Source organism: Monodon monoceros, unplaced genomic scaffold (genome assembly GCF_005190385.1).
Source record: "Monodon monoceros isolate NGI ecotype Baffin Bay Population unplaced genomic scaffold, NGI_Narwhal_1 Super_Scaffold_5, whole genome shotgun sequence".
In the NCBI taxonomy this organism is placed as follows: Eukaryota; Metazoa; Chordata; class Mammalia; order Artiodactyla; family Monodontidae; genus Monodon; species Monodon monoceros.
Window position 1 is genome coordinate 51,064,731 of NW_021703782.1, and position 19,224 is coordinate 51,083,954.

The window sequence follows — 19,224 nt, forward strand, 5'->3', positions numbered from 1 at the left end:
TTCATTCAGTTTATTTGTTGCAGTGCATTTCAGTATATGAATATACCACAGTTTATTCTCATTGATATTTGAGTAGTTAATTATTATTATAATAATTCTGTGTAGTAACTATATCTTATTTTCTTATATGTATGGATGACAATTTATCTAGGTGTATATCCCAAAGTGGAATTGCTGGCTCATAGATTTAACTGTATTATTTACTAGAAGTTGTCAAATTGCTTTTTAAATTGACTATACCAATTTTTTACTTTTATTTCCAATATATAAGAGTTTCCTTTTCCCCACATCTTTGTTACCACATCATATGATCATTTAAAAACTGTTTTTGTCAACCTGATGGGTAGAAAATGGTAAGTTATCTTAGTAAACAATGTATAGGTATAACAGGATTGAGGTGCTGGGGTACACATTTGTCGTATGAATTGAATATTATACCTTGTTGACATTACTTCAGTAATCGTAATTATAATCATCATAATAAGAGTAATCAGAGATTTATTGATTGCTTAGTATGTCCCAAAGCTTTGTGTTACACGTTACATGTATTCATGAACGTAATCCTCACCGGAGCTCTCTGATGTCGAGACTCTTGTTGGATCCGTTTCCCAGCTGAGGAAAGTAAAAGAGAGACTAAAGAAGTTGCAGAGGGTCACACAGTTGTTAAGGAGCCGAAGGGCAGGACTTGAGTCCAGGAGCTCTTGGTTCTAAGTTCAAGCAGCCTGGCCTCAGAGCTCTGTATTACCTTTGCTTTTCTGAATTTCACTCTTTTTTAAACCTGTGTTCCCCAGAAAGGCTGCCGTTTTTCTGTAAAACCAGCTCTGCACATGTTCTGTAAAATTTTTCTTTTATAGGTCTCTTTTTTTTTTCTTTCCACGGAACGTTTACCACGTTCTGCTCCGTGAATCCTGAGTCTGGTTCCTCAGTGCTGGGGTCCTTTTGGCAGCTCTGGCTTTGGTTATCTGCTCTGATGTTTTGAGGAGTTACAGCCTTTCCTCTGAGGAGTGGATCTGAAACCACTTTACTGTCTGTGTCACATCCTGAGGAAGCACAAGGTGCTGGTACCCAAAGGCTGTTTAACCTCTCTGTGCCTCTTCCCTTTGTAAACTGGGGCTGACAAGAGTATCCACCTCATAGGAGTGATTTGAGAATTAAAGTGTATGGAACTCACTTAGAGAACAACGCTGAGCACATGATAAGCCCTTAATAAGTGTTTGCTGTGCTGCTCTTTTTAGTATTCGGGGAATCATAAGAGCCAATCTCTAGTTTACACCAACCACAAAGAGCCCTGGGAGACATTTTCTTTCATTCTTTCTTTTATTTTTTTTTTTACATTTTTAAAAGAAGAGCTGGGCTTCCCTGGTGGCGCAGTGGTTGAGAGTCTTCCTGCCGATGCAGGGGACACGGGTTCGTGCCCCGGTCCGGGAGGATCCCACATGCCGCGGAGCGGCTGGGCCCGTGAGCCATGGCCGCTGAGCCTGCACATCCGGAGCCTGTGCTCCGCAGCGGGAGAGGCCACAACAGTGAGAGGCCCGCGTACCGCAAAAAAAAAAAAAAAAGAAGAGCGAGGAAGCCCCATCTATGTATTTTGGATTCTTAAATATTAAACACAATGGCTAACTCTGCTGACTTTAGTACTTTGCCATTTTACCTTAGGAAATGGAAGAAGTTGGTTCTTGTCTTTCCCAGAATTCCTAGAATGAAAGAAAATGATGAATAAGATTTTAACTAGTTTAAGCTTTTCTCACAGATTTGTTAAGATCAGGAATCATGGTGAGATCCTTTTAGACTAAACAATAGATCTCTAGGATCTTAGATTTCTAATAAAGAAAAAAGTGCTGACCAAAGAAAATGTGGCTTTCATCATCTACCTTCATGTGACCAGTTGCCTGCCCTCTCACTCCACCTGTAGTACTCTTTTATCCCAGTCTTTTCTTACTGTGACCTCCCTCATTGCACAGGAGTCCTGCCTCCATCCTTTCGTTTCCTCTGGGAGCACCTCAAATGTCAAGTTTGAGGGCATGCTGGACTGTGCTTTCTTCATTTATCTGATGTCCAGTGTCAGCTGACTCCCTTCCTGCAGCTGGGAGTAGACTGCACAGTCTCATTACCTATCTCAGAGCTTTCTACTCAGTATCTCTGTTTGCTTCCAGTCACCTGAGCTGCTCCTTCATCTTGGCCAGACACCTCGCTGCAAATCACCTTATTCTTATATCCCGCCTTTTCAAAAGACACGTATTTTCAACTCATCTATAACTCTGACAGCTATTTGCAATTATCAGATAAGAGTTCATGTGATTATTATGTGGGTAGAGGAAGTACATTCAGGACACGGGCAGTAGCAAGCGCCATGGCCCCAAGGCGGGAGAGCATGTCTGATGAACCTAAGGAACAGCAAGATGATATTGTAGCTGGGCTGGAGAGAGGAAAGTGGAGAGCTGTGAGGGATGCATTTAGAAGGTGGTGATGGGATCAGGTCACGGAGGATCTTGTTAGCGCTGCTAACAAGAACTGCTCTTCTTGCGCTGACTGTTAGTTTCTAGATCTTTGTTGGCAAGACAGACTTCTACAGAGGTAGGCTTCTGATACAGTGCGTGCAGAAATGTTCTCTCTCTTGATTGGGTTGCTAAGCTTAGAAGGTACCATCTGTTTGAGGGTAGCTGAATTTTTTGATGTCTGCAGTATTAGAGCTTCTGGAAAATGGTCCTTTTACATTCATCGGTGCCCCAGCCTGGAGTATGAGTCCAATATTAACCTGTAACAAATCAGCTTCAGAAATAAATTAGTATTTATCAGCCCCTATAAAACACATAATTGGAAGAGTATTTAAAATGATCTTGTTTTACTACTAGTAAAACCTTAATAAATTGAGCAAATAATATTTGCAGAAATTAACATACGTCACATTTTATTCCTTTGAATTAAAAAAATGTGTTTCCTATTATAATTTCTGAATCATTTTTTAGTGTGTTAGGTCAGTGGCATTAAGTGTGTTTACATTGCTCTGTAACCATCACCACCATCCATCTCCGGAACTTTCTTCGTCTTGCAAAATTGAAACTCTGTACCCATTAAATAGTAACTCCATCCCCCACCCCATGCATCTTCTAGCAACTACCATTCTATTTTATGTCTCTATGGATTTAACTACTCTAGGTACATCATATAAGTGGAATCATATAGGATTTGTCCTTTATTTCACTTAGCTAGCTTATCTCATTTAGCATAACGTTCTCAAAGTTGATCTATGTCCTAGCATGTGTCAGAATTTCCTTCCTTTTTAAGGCTGAATAATGTTACTTTGTATTTATATACTGTTTTGTTTATTCATTCATCTGTCCATGGACACTTGGGTTGCTTCCACCTTTCGGCTGTTGTGAATAATATTTCTGTGAACATGGCTGTACATGTATGTTTTCATGTATGCTTTGAATTCTTTTGGGTATATACCCAGGAATGGAATTGCCAGATCATATGGTAATTCTATTTTTAATTTTTTGAGGAACTTCCATACTTTTTTCCATAGCAGCTGCAACATTTCACATCACTACCAACAGTGTACAAGGGTTCTAATTTCTCCATAATTTCTAAAATTTTTCCCTGCCAACGCTTATTTTCTGGGTTTCTTTTTTTTTTTTTTGATAGTAGCCATCCTACTGAGTGTGAGGTGGTATTTCATAGTACTTTTGATTTACCTAATGTTAGTGATGTTGAGCATCTTTTTATGTGCTTATGGGACATTTGTATATCATCCCTAGAGAAATATCTAGTCAAGTCCTTTGCCCAATTTTTGATCTGTTTGTTTTCTTCTGCTGTTGAGTTTTAGGGGTTCTCTAGATATTCTGGATGTTCATCCCTTATTAGATACGTGGTTTGCAAATATTTTTCCCATTTTGTGGGTTGCCATTTTACTTTTTTGATGAACAAAAGCTTTTACTTTTATTGAAGTCCGGTTTGTCTGTTCTTGGATTTGTTGCCTTGTGCCTTTGGTGTCATAGCCAAGAAATCATTGCCAAACCCAATATTATGAGGCCTTGCCCCTATACTTTCTTATGAGAGTTTAAAATTTCATTTATTTTTTATAGGGTTGAACTTTGGCGAGAACCAAGCAAATCCTTGGGCATCAGCATTGTTGGTGGACGAGGGATGGGGAGTCGTCTAAGCAACGGTGAAGTGATGAGGGGCATTTTCATCAAACATGTTCTTGAAGATAGTCCAGCTGGCAAAAATGGAACCTTGAAGCCTGGAGATAGAATAGTAGAGGTACCCTCCAGTGAGCTTTCTGTGCTAAAACTATTCACCTGGGCCGTCCTCTTTACCAAGGGAGTCATCATCTTTACACTGACCCAACATTAGAGTAAAATGTGTTTGCTGTTAAAGCATTTCTTTCTTATTTGTTCGTTTTCGTCCATAATTTTTCTCTTCAGTATATGATGACAGATTATATATCTCGATGTAGAGAAGGGTGTTTGGGGGTATAATCGACTTTTTAAAAAAACATTGGCACTAAGATAAAATAATTAAGTTCAGTTTAAAGAACAAAGCAAATTTCTTGGGGAAATCATTGAATCGTTTAAAAGTATACGGACACACACAGAATGTGTACATCATAATTAATCCCTTAAATGAGATTTTATTTCTAGAAATACTTAAATGTTGTTGGATGAGATTTTTTAAAGTGAGTCTTTTTAGTAAAATTTTTATGCTAAGATCCTGATTGCCTTTTATATAAATGTCTCCCCCACCACCCCTGCCAATCCAAGCGTGGCTTTTCGTCCATCTCAGTGCTGTGCCCATTCCCCATCCATCACTAAGGGCTGTGTGTGTGTGTGCACGTGTGAGTTGGTGTGTACACACATGTGTACGCATGTGTGAGTACTTCATTATGTGTGAGAGAGAAGCGTTTGGTCAAACTGTACCTAATCCGTTAATTCAAAGCTAGGTTTAATATTTTAAATTAACTCTTCTCGCACGAGTCACTCATCATTTACTCAACAAATATTCCTGGAGAAGCTGTTGCATTCCAGGTGCTGTAACAGACTCTGGGCATCCCACGGTAAATAAAACACTGTGCCTGCCTGTCAAGTGGGACAGACTTGACAAATGATCAAGTCACTTCAGAACAGTGTGATGAATTATTTGATCAGCATAAGCATAGTTTTAGTTTAGGTTAGAGGAAGGGGTAGCTGAACCCAGGTTTGCTGAGTTTCCAGGATTTAGAGAGAAGACTAAAATAGACAACTTCCAAATAGAAACCGATCACTTTGTTATTATAACAACCATTATTTTTACTTTGTACAAGTGATTGTATCTCATTTTCTAAACCCATATAACTTAGGCACTAAAATGCCTTAATTGTGTAGAAGAAGGTTATCCATATCAGTCACAACTTTGAAATGAACATTTTGGGCATTGTTCTATTTATTCCTTTATTGATTGTCTCTGAGAGTTGAAGAAGGAAGAAGATTGAGACTTGAGAGAAAGCAAGGGCCATGTCTGGTGTTTTGTTTTTTTTTTCTTCTGACCATTGATAAGGAAGAATGATGGGCTTTTTTTTCTCTCTTCCTGCATCTTTACTTTTCATTAGATGATACCTTAGCCCCCTGTTAAAGGATTCTTTTTTAGTTATAGTACTACATGAAATTTCTAATTTAAGATTATCACAAGGCAGTTTATTTTATAGGTACTTCACTATTGAATACCTTTGACCTAAGTAGAAAAAAGTAAGAAATGTTTATAAATTATTTCAAGAAAAGATTAATCATAGTTTTCACCAAAATGTTTGTTTCAGTGTATTAAGAGAGTTAAAACATCCCTTTCAAATTGAAAAGAAAGGATTTTTGCGTGTGGTAAAATACTGCTAAGCAACAGTTTGTTGAATGTTGTTACGTGCAAGGGCTTTTTTCTGTAAATAAGGAGCCTTAGGCCTCTGTAATCCTGGGGATTCTAGAACATGTCTCTGCTAAGAGTTTCTGAAAATGTATGTAAATTAGAGACCTGAGAAGTATTCCATTCTAAGTATAGAGTTCTTTGGACTTGAGCAAAGATATTTAATGTCCTGTTAAATTTTCCCGCTAATGGAATATATAGTAAACATAAATACTTTTATTTTACAAAAAGTTAGAGGCTTTTTTTTTTTTTTTTTTTTTTTTTTTGTGGTACGTGGGGCTCTCACTGCTGTGGCCTCTCCCGTTGTGGAGCACAGGCTCCGGACGCGCAGGCTCAGCAGCCATGGCTCACGGGCCCAGCCGCTCCGCGGCATGTGGGATCTTCGCGGACCGGGGCACAAACCCGTGTCCCCTGCATCGGCAGGCGGACTCTCAACCACTGCGCCACCAGGGAAGCCCTAGAAGGCATTTTTAATATGGACTGAAAGAGATGTTGTTATTTCATCTAAGTATCAACATGAGGGAAGTTTTTAATTAAATATAGTATATAATTCTTTTAAAGGTGATAATGTTCTATGCAGAGATCTAATAATTTTCTTTTTCAGAATTATGTCTACTCTGATTTTTCTATTTTGTTGTATATAACATTCTCTGGTAATTGGAAATGATAAAATTATACCAGTGTCCTATAGTTTTCTGGCAGGATTAGCATTTGGCCTTTCAAACTATTTTCCTTCCTATTCATATAGTGCATAAGCTGAGCTGATCATCACCAAGGCAAACCATGGTCAATAAAAAGTTACAAAATAACTTTCACTTTCAAGCTATTTATATAAGAATTACTAACAGATAAGCACAATTTCTTGGCTTCCAGCTCCTACCACGTCTACTGCAAAGATTCTTTTGCCAAACTAACCTTACCATAACCTGATTTTTCTGAACATCAGAATTTTGTTTTTAACTTCAAGCTTCCTGTACAGAGAGAAATACACAAAGCCTCACACACCCACTTCCCAAACCACTCTGTAATGAATTGGAAGAAAACGTGTAAAGTGACTTTCATGATGAAAGCAGTGCTGCTAGGCAGTTCCCTTATATTATTTCTTTAATGATGTTGATTTATTAATTTAAAGGAACAACTGGGCAATGTAAGGGAAGCAGAAGCAGAGCCTTCATTCTAATTGATTATTATTTCAGTTGATTATTGGAGACAGAAATCTGTGTCCAAAACAAGGGACCACAAGTCTGCTGGACAAATGAAAAGTTCTGGAGCCTCATAAGTACTCTCAATTATTTTTGAATCTGAAACAGATTTTTTAGGAGACTCACCCAGGATCCTCAAAACTCCAGATCGACAAATTGTTCTGTTGTTCTGTAGCTTCTTGAAATGTTAAGCTGAGGCCTTCCATTGCAGGTGGATGGCATGGACCTCAGAGATGCAAGCCATGAACAAGCTGTGGAAGCCATTCGGAAAGCAGGCAACCCTGTAGTCTTTATGGTACAGAGCATTATAAACAGACCAAGGGTAAGCAAACACAAAGGGCAAGGTAGGCATATCCAAACAGTATTCAACTTGGAATCTAATGTATCCAGGGCCAAGTTGTTTCTAGGACCTGAGATCGAGTCTTGAAGTCTCAGGAGACTTTTTAGAACTTTATTTTGCTTTTTTTTTTTTCCCATTGAGTTGTCCTGGAAATCCCTTCTACCATGTTTAACAGACACTTGAAGCCTGTTAAAAACACACAAGTAGGATTCATTGGTGGCTCATAGGCATCTAGATGGATAATTATTAGTGTTCACTCTAGTCATAAAATATTTAAGTTGTTAAGAGGGTTGTGGTGGAGTCATTCAGGTTGAGAGTCTGTGACGTCTAGTCAAGTCCCTTAGAAGCCAGAGAGATTTCATTTTCTTTATAAATTTATTCTCTGGACAGAATTTCCAGTTTATGCAATCTCATGATTTCCTGTGCATGATCTTTAATGTATTTGTCTATCCCAGTGAACATTAACTTTCCACATGATGGATTTTGTTTAAGCTGTATGTTTATATCTAGTGATTTCATACCTGCTGTTTCCCAGCCATCATCACTGACTGTATAGCTCTCATTACCGTATTGCCCCTGGTGGACAGAGACCTACTAATGCATTTTACTGTCAGTCGTCACAGGTGAAATGGCTTTAAAAAATGTTTTAGAAATTCTAAGCACATTCAGTGAATGTTGTTTATGAAGATACTAAGTGAAGCTTTGTGTATTCGATGTGTTGAAAATTATGAAGATGAAAATTATGCCAAGTTTAAAACTGTTTTTTTCTATTTCTTCTTTATGCCTCGGTGAAAAAAATAATATTTTCCTGTGCAGCAGTTCTTGAATATTTTGGGGCCACATACCCCTTAGAAAGTTCTTCACATTTACTGCAAAGTTTGCATAGCATTTCAGGAGTTTCCTAGATGTCCTGAGGCTCATAGAGGATTTCCACTTCTGGATTTAAGAACCCCTGTCATACTGAATCTCTTTGAAATACCTCCTTATTAGTTTTTAGGGTTTGTTTTATTTAGAAAGATAATGTTAACACATGTGAGGGAAGTGAAAAGAATCATAGAAAAAATCATAGAAAACTTAAAATACGTAATTTTATGTATAATACATTTAATTTTAATTCTTAAAATTAAAAATTTAAGATAGCAATGCTCAAGTGAACAGGTTTTTAGATGAGATCAGTAAAAGGAACTTGTCAATATTCTGTGCCCTGGGAAACAAAGTGACCAGATTTATCCTATTGGTTTTTCCCTTTGTTGTCAAGACAGGTGTAGCTCTGGTCTGAGTTCACTGTAAGAAATGAAATAGTTCTTAATGTAAGCAGTTATCGTCACATCTGCAGTTTTTAATCATTCAGTTGTTGATTGTTAGGTGATAATTATCCATTCAGATGAGAAAATCTGCCAAATGGTGGGGCTGTATCATCTTGCATTCTTTTCAGATGCTATTCAGTTTGTTTAAATAACTACAGATCTTTCTACGTTTGTTTCCATTTGTTGTGTTAAACATAGACACAGTATGATAATGTTGGTAAATGGCTGTTTAAGTTAAGTTAAAGCTATTTTTTTGTGTGTGGGTGGGTTTTATTCCTTTTTTTGTTTTTTTAATTTCCAACTTTTATATCATTTAGGACAATACTATAAACTGCTGAATAGGATTCTCAGATTACTTTTGAAAAAACTACAAACATTTCTTTCAATGCCAGTCACATTTTCTAATGCACTAGGAAGATATTTTTCTCATGCACCTGGAAAATATTCCTATTTTATTATCTGAGGTATAATGAAGCCTGATTTATAGCAATTATTCCAGAATAAATCTTGCTTAGAATGACATGTGTAGTCAAATGATACGTGACAGGGTTTAGGACATGGTACCCTGAAATACGACACCTTGGCATATTGAATATTTCAACTGAAGTTATTTGAGAAAAGGCAGGTGCTGGAAAGACTCTGACCTCCCCCTTCTCTGCTGAAGCAGGTCATAAGGCTCTCCTGAGAGGTCTTAAGGAAAGGAGCATCCTTATCTCCAGATGAGGAGGAATCCTGGGAGGAATCAGAATGAACAGGCCTTGCTAAGTTTCCCCCAGTTAACTACACTTAGCTCGTGCTGTTTTGTCCTATCATATTTTCTGTAACTTTCTACTCTTCGTAAGACCTCCTATAGAAACACTCAGACTTAACCATTTCTTCTGGTCTTCATTTCCTTATGAAGGCCCCATGTCATGCAAAACTTAACGTTAAATCAATATATGTGGTTTTCCCTCGTTAATTTGTTTCTCGTTACAGAGGTCCAGTCAAGAATCTACGACAGGTAGAGGAAAGATATTTTTCCTCCTCTACATACATATTTTGCTTTGGGAAATTAGAATTAATTTTGCATTTAAGATGAGATCTGCTTTGTTTTTAATGATTTACTTCCCTATGAAAATAATGATGTCTCCAGGAGTCGAAAGGGAAAAAATTACACATACATAAGAGTCTCTTGATGGGAAACGTTTTATTTTTGGATATAATAAAGCTTCAAGAAAAACTTGTACATAGACTGAAAAGCCAGTCAGTCTCTTTGGCTCTTAAACTGTTCGAGAATTAGAACTTCCCAGAACTAGCCCTGATAATTCCACCAGTATGACACTTCAAAATCAGTCTGACCGCATTGTCGCATTAAAGGGTGGGTCCCACTAATACGGGCCAGAGGATGATTTTGCCTTCCCTGTGCTTCTTCTCAGTTAATAACGTTTCTGTTTTCATCAGCCCTTGGAACTATAAACATGGGTTTCATCACTGAGTTTTTAATAAGAGATATAGTCTGTTTCTATAAATCCTTCCCTCATAATAGAGTGATCTACTATTTCATTTGCTGTGCTCATCCTGTACTTTTATACTCTCCTATCAGGGCCAAATTCTAATCCTTAAGGGCTGCAAGTTGAAATAACAAAAAGCAAAGCCAAACAAAAAAACCAGAGCTCTTTTTAAATATTCCATTTCTTCCCGTTATTATTTTGATTTATATTGTTCTACAGAATTATAAAGGAAATGTAAAACCTGACAATTCCATGTATGAGGATTAGAAATAATCTACTTTCCATAGCACTGAGTTACTTTGCCTAGGATTGTGTTTTTAATCTCTGCCTAGTCATTTCTTCCACCTTAATAAATGGTCATGTTTTTTGGCATTTGTGATCTTCTTTTTTGTAAAGCAGGAGTTTGACATTTTAAATTGAAAAGCAGAGAGAAAGTTGAGATGAGCAGAAATGTCAGTGTGCCCATTTCTTTTACCCATCTTCCTTCTGTAGGAAAAACATTGCAAGAAGAGCAGATTGAAAGGGTGATGTGGCATAAGCTTTAGTGCAGGCGTATTGAGTGAGGATAGTCTTTGTAGAGTGTTCTCTCATACAGGGTGGTGTCACATGACAACCTCTCCCTACTCTTGATGCTTGCCAGTAGGGCTTTTTTATAGAGAGAAGTAACACAAACATTTAGTTAGAGCCAAAATGAATTTTAAATGTCTGCAATTTCCCCTGAAAGATATAGTCAATAAAAGAAAAAGATAGCAGTGTGAAAAAAGAGAAGAATTTATTGTGCTAAGGAAATTACTTTTCTTTTTTTTTCCTTTTTTTTTACTCTGAAAATGCTACATTCTCTCTGGCAGTCATCCTGCCTGTAATACGTATATTCAGCTGCAGTAGTCCAAGCTCAGAGTATATCACAGGCGAGCCACAAAACCTGTGTGAACACTGTAAGGCAGGACTTCAAAAATTACCCAGAGCCTCATAAATTCCCCAGTAATATGGGAACGTTTATAGGAAATTTATATATATATATATTTATATTTATACGTATATATATATGTTCCTAGCTCCACAAAAAGTGGGCAGAAATAGAGAACACCACTGTACAGCAGGTCATTTCTTTAAAAATTGTTGATTTCATTTTTTAAATTAAAGAATACCGTTGATTGAAGCAAACTTAATATCTAGTCAGGGTATGAAAAGTTGGGAAACAAGATAACGGAACACTGAAGTTTACCAGTGGACTAGCGGACAGATGTTTAATTTGCACTCTGCAACAGATAGACTCTTTTTTCTTTGTTTTACCAAAAAAGCATAATTTGCTTTTAAGTGTAAATGAAAACCTTTTATGGTTTCAATTTTGAAGCATGTTTACTGATATGCATGGAACATGTGTTAATATAAGTGGGTGAAATATATGTGCCTCTCTGTCGGTGATAGTGAAGACACTCAGTGAAAACAAAAGAAATTTGGGATCAGTTTGACAGACTTGATTCCTGTGTGTGTTGTGGCCAGATTTAGATTTGAGTGTGGATTCAGGTTGCTAGAGGTAAACCCTGAGTTCTGTGCTGTTTGATAAGATGTTATTAATTAATTATGAGATCTGACAGGATCTAGTGTTGCACAGTTATTTAAATCAGCAATTGCTCTGTCCTTATAAATGAGTTGTTTTAAGTACATTTCTTTTGCGCTCAGCGCCTCTTATGTTTCCTTTTAGAAATCCCCTTTGCCTTCCTTGCCGCACAACCTTTACCCTAAGTACAAGTTCAGCAGCACTAACCCATTTGCTGATTCTCTGCAGTTCAACGCTGACAAGGTTGGATAATGACGGTTGTCTTGCCATTGCCTTTTGCCAATGTTTTGTTCTTTGTTGCTACTGTGCCTTTGTCCCAGTTCAGTGTTTACTAAATTTGGGCAAGGATTAAAAAAACAAAAAACAAAAAACTGTGTGTTTGGAGTGGGCGTGCAAATCCTTTCTTAAGCACATTTTCTTGCCAGAACCTATTCATTTTTATAGCCGAAATTACATGGCCCTTCTGAAGAGTAAGGGAGAATCGTGAGTCCAATGCCTTTCCTATATTTTGGTGTGAGTTGAATTTTCAGATACATAAATTTTTGTTAGTTGCTAAATGTATGAGCTACTTTCACACATAATTTCTTTAACAACCTTGTATTGGTTTAAATCCTTCTCAGACTTATACAAGGTAGTCCTAAAAGCTCTTCTGTTAGTTAATCACTCCATACATAATTGTGTATATGCAGGATTTTGTTGAATATTCATAAAGTATGTCCGTGTAAATGCCTTACGAGGAAACATGGAACTGTTTCAACATTTGTAAATCTATACTTGGATATTCTCATATTCTGATGAAATTATAAATCCAAAATTGAAACAAAAACTTACAAGAACTTGTATACTATAATTTGATCGTGAAAGGAAGAAAGCTGTTAATTTTTTTCAGGAAGCATTTTATGAATATTCATTGGATTTTTCATGTTATTGTAATATGGATAACCAAAGATGCTATATCTGAAGGAATATGTTTTCTGTTACTGTAGGCATTACAGAATTCAAGTAGAGTTCTCTTCCGTTGTTCCCCAACTAACCCTTTTGCTCCCACACCATTTAAGGTTTGTCTTAATGTGAAATTTTCACAAGTAAGTGGGTGTGTTACAGTGTGCTGTGTGTGTACGTTATACTTGTGTGCATACATGGCATGGAATGATTTCAAGTACACTTTGCATTTTTTGCCAATGAAGGCTAAATGGTCTTTGTTAAAGAGTTGTATTTTCACTGGTAAATTTTAAGAAGTGTCAACAGCAAGCTAAATTACATGATCTCAGTAAGAATGAGAGTATCAGGAATAATAAAATAGAACACCTAATTGCCCCTTTAGTAAACGTAGGCTTGTATTGGCTTTATGATTAATCAGTTATGTTAGGGCACCATTTGAGTTCATTCACAGTACGAAAATGTTCTGCCTAAGTAAGATTCTGAATAGTTTTTAGACAAGCAGGTTTTGTTTGTTTGTTTGTTTTTAAGGAAAATAACAGCTCAGAAAAGTTATGCAGAGAGTAAGATCTATAAAATATGCATCCATAAATTTATTAAAATTATGGCAAGTTTATATTAGATTTTGTTCCACTTTTTAAAAATGAAATGGGCTTAATTCATGTTTTCTCACATTTTCCATTGTTAGAGAGGTAAATTTTTTAAAAACTTTTAACCAGAAAAATTCTAAATTACATGTTCCTTCCTACCCTAGTATATTTAATGAACCTCCATTGGATCAAATGAAGTTTTTTATTTGTCTGTTTATATTTATTTGTACATTGCTAATTTGAGAGTTTTATGGCACAACACTTGGGAGGATAACAAGGATTCTGTTTCCATTAGTAGTTTTTGTCTGTTTGGCCAATGGTATGTAAACCAAACATTTTAATGCAGCAGATTCTGTGACTTGAAAAATCTGTTGCCCCTAAGTGTCTAAAAATCAGCTCGCTTGGCCGGAAAAATAGTAATTCATGTTTGCCAGGATCATTTTTGGGGTAGCTTAGCATCCAAAGTGTTTTCTGAATCATCAAAGAAAGATCACATTCAGTGCCCTATAGTTTCATTTTTAGGTATATTTTGATTCTTGACATTAATTATTCTTAAGTATTTGTACATGCCTGTCATTTAGTGTGTTCTCTAAGAAATATTTCTTAGTCACAATCTTTTTCCAGATATACACATATAAAACAAAATAAGGTATATCAGAGGGATTTTTATATAGGAAAAAAAAAGGTAAAACAAAGAAGGAAGGAAAAATGTATGTTCAAGGCATCAGGGACGGCCTGACCGCAATGCTGGAACTTTAGCTGGGTATCTCTGACTCTTGAGTTAGGTACTCTCTGTCTTACTGTAGAAATTGGAGGAGACAACATGATATAATGGAAAGTGCATTGGATTAGGTTAAGAATTAAGCAAAAAGAAGTCTAGTATCGCTGGGTGATTCTGAACAAAATCTTTCACATCTCACAGCCTTGGGTTATTAATCCGCAAAATGAATAAAATGACTTAAGGGCCTTTCTAACTCTAATATTCTGCTTGATAATCTATAATATAAAAATTTGATCAACTGTGTTTCAATTAAAGAAAAAAAGAACCTGATGATACCAAGTCCTTTTTTTTTTTTTTTTTTTTTTTTTTTTAAAGTAAGACTTGTAGCCCTAAGTAACAGCAAATATACCAGCCAAACTTTGGGTTTGTATGAAGTATTCAACCCTGTTTTCCCATTTTCCTTTAGGGCTACGTTGGTAAGGGGCCGGTGGTTTTGTCCCTTAAAACCAGAGACCCCTGAGATCTGAATTTGTGTGCTCTTTGCTAACAGTCTCCCTGGTAGATGAACCCTGCATGTGCAATGCTCATTTTCATGAATTTGTTACAAGTCAGTTTGAGAGAGGATTCAGGAAGAAATAAAAAATTCTTTAACTATCTTCTCACTAACAAGCTTTGAACTGCTTTGCTTGATTTTATGGTTAACTTCATTAATTTTTTTCTAGTTTCTTGGAAGCCTTTCCTAGACCCCCAAAATCTTGCCCAGATAACTTTCGAATGAGAATATTTTTTCCAAAAAAGCAAGTTTGTACAACTTTTCATCTTAAGTTATTTAAGCCTTTAATTCTTCACCTTAAAATACCATATAACCATTTAATGGATTGTGCTCTGAACATACTATTTTGTTTAGTGTATTTAAACTTTACCTGAATCCTTTCTACCATTTTTTGTATATGTATATTTTCCCATTATTTAATATGTGAGATATTTTAAAGCTACTCTTTTTTTTTTTTTTTTGACATTGCAGACTTATTTCTTTCCGTTGAGTCTTCTTCCTTCCTTAGACTGCATACCCACTGCATTCTTATTGTTCCCACAGGCTCCCAGTCAGTCAGAATCCGAGCCAGAAAAGGCTCCGCTGTGCAGTGTGCCTCCGCCCCCTCCTCCAGCATTTGCAGAAATGAGCGAGGATCATGCACAGTCATCGGCAAGTGAAATTTCAGCAGATGTGGACAAAGAGGATGAGTTTGGTTACAGCTGGAGTAAGTTGTCTTTTTGAAATGCATTGACTTATAAGAGGTATTAAAGTAGCTCTGGGTTTCTCAAGGCTTATGTCCTGGATGAATAAGTACGTTTCACCTTCGGTTATACATGCTGCAGTTTTGTGTGGAAAAAACTGCTGTTCGTTATACTTGAATACACACATTCCTGAGGCATGAAATCATGTTCTTTTTTTAAATCTGCATCCCTGTTCAAGCCCACTTTGCCATTTGTATGAGAGTTAAAAAGGACAGGGCACTCTTTCAGAAGCTGAACTGGATGAGCCATCTCTTGGTCTCAAACAAGTTGTCACCCCCGCCTCTAGGCCTCAGATTCCTCACTGTAAAAATCTATTTGTTGTTGCTGGTGGAACAGCCTTGATTTTAGGTATTTTCTGTTCTAAGATGGTAACATAGTATAATTGTTGAGATACAACCTTGGGACATTTGGGAAGTTGTTTAACTGCCTCTAAGTTTCAGCCTGGTGATATCCCCCTTTTTAAAATTCAGTTCCTACATTCCCTGTTGCTAACAGTGAATTAGATAATGTTTGAGGAGCCATAATGATGCATAGGAAGCATTCGAAGGCAGCTGTTATTAGGATCATGGGTGTATCTCCGTTTCCTAAGGAAATAAGCCATTTTACAGGGAAATATTAAGCTCAAAGTTCTGTGTCAGTGCTTTAAAAAGTTTCATTTAAAAATGTAATTATTTCTTTTAAGAATACTATGGTGTATGCTCTTAGGAAGTACAGAGCACAAAATTTGTGCTGCTAAGATTCAAGAAGGAATCAGGACATGGCCATTTATGAAATTGACGCAGTTAAGAATCAACATAGAATGCATGACATTAGCCAAATAGTAATGTTTTCTAAGAAATGGTTTGTAAAGTTTGCACTTTTCTCAGTGTATTTCTAATGAAATTAGAATGTTTTGCTAATCCATCAGGGTGGCCAGAATGTACTCTGAGGAAAACGTCAAATGGAATGTTCATATATTGCCATGTCACAGCCACCCCAAAACTTAATGGCTTAAGAAAACAAGTTATTATTAACCTGTCAAGGTGCTGTGGTTGACTGGGCTCAGCTGGGCTGGACCTCCAAGATGGCTCACTCACGTGCCTGGTAATTAGTGTTGGCCACTGGCTGGTTGTTCATCTGGGCCTGGGGCACCTACCTGTGGCCTTGCCCTCTCAGATTAAAGAATAAACTCTACCTCTTGAACACGTGGGATGTGAGGTATGAAAGGTCTCATTCAATGACAGCAGGTACATCAGTGTGTGTGGCCTGATGGCTCTGTGCAATAAGAAAACCCATCCCCTTTATTCTGGATCTTTGTACCGAGCACCACCCAACATGACATGTCATGTAGATTTCCCTGTGGAAGAAAAGCTTCCACTGACCAGTAGAGACAAGTCCTCTGGATGTTCTGTTCTCTGCAAATGATAAAGTAACTTTGTTTTAATCACAGCCTTTTGAGAGTTTGTTAATGTGGATCACTTCTTTGGGCCTGATCACCCCAGGTGAACTGATTAATCAGATACTGTGCTCTGCACCCTGGATGCAGAGAAATTCCTCAAAGATTGGGTGCTCCAGGAAACCAGTCTTGACGCCCAGGCCGCCAGTCTACTTAGCGTTTTCTTAACTGCTAAGGATTTCATTTTGGTACAAATATGCCCTTATGATGCCGTTCTAAATAACCTTCCATAGTAAAGCGTTTGGCTGTGAATTAGCTCTTACTATCTGTGGGTTTTTTGTTCTTGTTGTGTGTAGAAAATATCAGAGAGCGTTATGGAACCCTAACAGGCGAGCTACATATGATTGAACTGGAGAAGGGTCGTAGTGGTTTGGGTCTGAGTCTTGCTGGGAACAAAGACCGGTCCAGGATGAGTGTTTTTATAGTGGGGATTGATCCAAATGGAGCAGCTGGGAAAGATGGTCGATTGCAGATTGCAGATGAGCTTCTAGAGGTAAGTTCTTGTGGAAAGCACTGAATTTACTCTCGCTGAATTGGTGCAGTGGAACCATCAGTTTCCGGAAAATCCACCCGGTCTCATATGGTGACTGAGGAAACTACCGCTTCTCTAATAAAATAGATACATTGCAGCAAATTTGGCTCTAGACCAAATCTGTACTAACTACAGCCCATGTTCCCATTAATTTCCATTAAAAGGTTGTGACTATATAGCACGAGAAACAATTTTTGCCCCAAGACAGTAATAAAGATCACACTTCAAATACATTTTTTTGTGTGCTGCATTTTTATTAGGAGCTTTTGAAAAAACCAAATGGCCAATCATGCCCTGGTAATGAGACTGATCCACTGAACCTTCTAGGAGTTAAATCCCTAATGGTAGATGTCATGGGGGTGGGGTGTGGCGGGGTCAGATTTGAGGCTAAATAACAAACAGAGTAATTCAGCCCGCCAAGCAAAATAAACTTGTGGACCATACTTTACAGTATTAGAATTGTGTTTGCTTGATTTGTTCGTCCTCGCCTCCTGTAGGCTGGGATCCATGTGTCTTTACGCTGCTTGAACCGTGCCTCGTGTGTTTCCCTGTTGGCTAGGGAGGCTCAGTCAGCAGTGGCTAAATGACAGGATGATTGGCAGTTTCCATTAGGTACTGGGCTGCTTACGCACATTCTGCTGCCTAAACCCTGAATCCCCTGGCACTGCTTCTCCCACTGGCCTATTCCCAGGCCTTGAGTTTTGAGGTTAATTAGGAACCATGACAGTCAGGGCCTTCCCAGGATGGTCTGTGCGGGTCACAGGTGCTTCCACAGAGCCCTTGCTTGGTACAAAGCACTCTAGAAGCTTGTCGCCTGCCTGAATACTGTCCTATAGTCAGTCCAAGTGGTGCCTCTTTAGTCCATGGAGATAGACTACATGCATGTTATTTTAATGTTGGCTTTAAACACGAGCTTTTCTTTTCTCACCATCAAAGTCAGGTTCATGTTCTAGGAAGAAAAATATATATAATATTTTAAAGGGAGAAACAAATGTGCTTTTCATTAGATAACAAATGTGCTTTTCATTAGATAGGATGATCAAAATGTGTGAAGTTAAAATTCTAGGTTCAGTTAATGGTATTTATTTCTCATAGATCAATGGTCAAATTTTATATGGAAGAAGTCATCAGAATGCTTCATCAATCATCAAATGTGCCCCTTCTAAAGTAAAAATAATTTTTATCAGGTGAGCGTTTTTTTCTGGTTTATTAAATATTTTTCCTTTGCCTTTCAATTCTTAATTCTTTTGAATGAAAATAAAACATATATAAATGTGTGAGTGTTGTAGTTCCAGGTCCCAGAATTTTCTCTAATAATCTGAGTCTTCAAGCTAAAGAATGAAAATCATATGAATGCTCATGATATGATAGGTCAGTGCTTTTTTCCTTTAGAAGTAAAGATGCAGTGAGTCAGATGGCCGTATGTCCTGGGCATACAGTGGAACCTTTGCCTGCTACCTCAGAGAATCTTCAAAATAAGGAGGTATGTAGCTTCTGCTTGTTTTTCTGGGAAGATTTGCGTGATACACCACTTATTAATTCAGCTAACAATTATAGAACTCTTGCAGGGATATAAAAGATAAGTAAGACATAGCTGTGGCACCCAAGATGTTTATACCCTAGTATAAGAAACACTCATGTAAATAAGCACACCACTTACATGAAGGCTACTAGTAGCGTCTGCAAAGGGAATAATGAAGGTAGAAAAGGAGTTGACAGTTTTACCTCTGGAGGGAAAGCGAGAGTAAGACTTCATAGGGGAGGTTACACATGAAGTGTATATTGGAAGTAGATGACTTGGGGGCCATAAACATTGCAGGCAGAGCACGTGGATTGAGGACTGGCCTGGAGGCTCTGGCAAGTGAAGAGAATTGATAACTGCGGAGTGTTACTAACAGTGGGAGGCAGGGAATGGGTAGGGT

At 37.5% G+C, this 19,224-nt stretch overlaps 1 protein-coding gene across 12 annotated transcripts in view; it reads left to right on the top strand.

Moving 5' to 3' along the window:
• Positions 1-19,224, top strand: part of MPDZ (multiple PDZ domain crumbs cell polarity complex component) — a 264,202-nt gene that overhangs the window by 125,009 nt on the left and 119,969 nt on the right. For 9 of the 12 annotated variants that reach the window (XR_003790781.1, XR_003790780.1, XR_003790787.1 and 6 more), the window contains 6 exons: positions 4,086-4,263; positions 7,303-7,413; positions 15,136-15,298; positions 17,067-17,263; positions 18,398-18,489; positions 18,695-18,785. Coding sequence is in view for 4 of the 12 variants with exons in the window: in XM_029202750.1 (XP_029058583.1) it covers positions 4,086-4,263; positions 7,303-7,413; positions 15,136-15,298; positions 17,067-17,263; positions 18,398-18,489; positions 18,695-18,785 (832 nt within the window). In the remaining 8 variants the exon portion in view is untranslated. Of the gene's footprint in view, positions 1-4,085; positions 4,264-7,302; positions 7,414-11,933; positions 12,033-15,135; positions 15,299-17,066; positions 17,264-18,397; positions 18,490-18,694; positions 18,786-19,224 lie in introns of all 12 variants that reach the window. The other 3 variants (XR_003790786.1, XM_029202751.1, XM_029202753.1) reach the window with 2 other exon arrangements.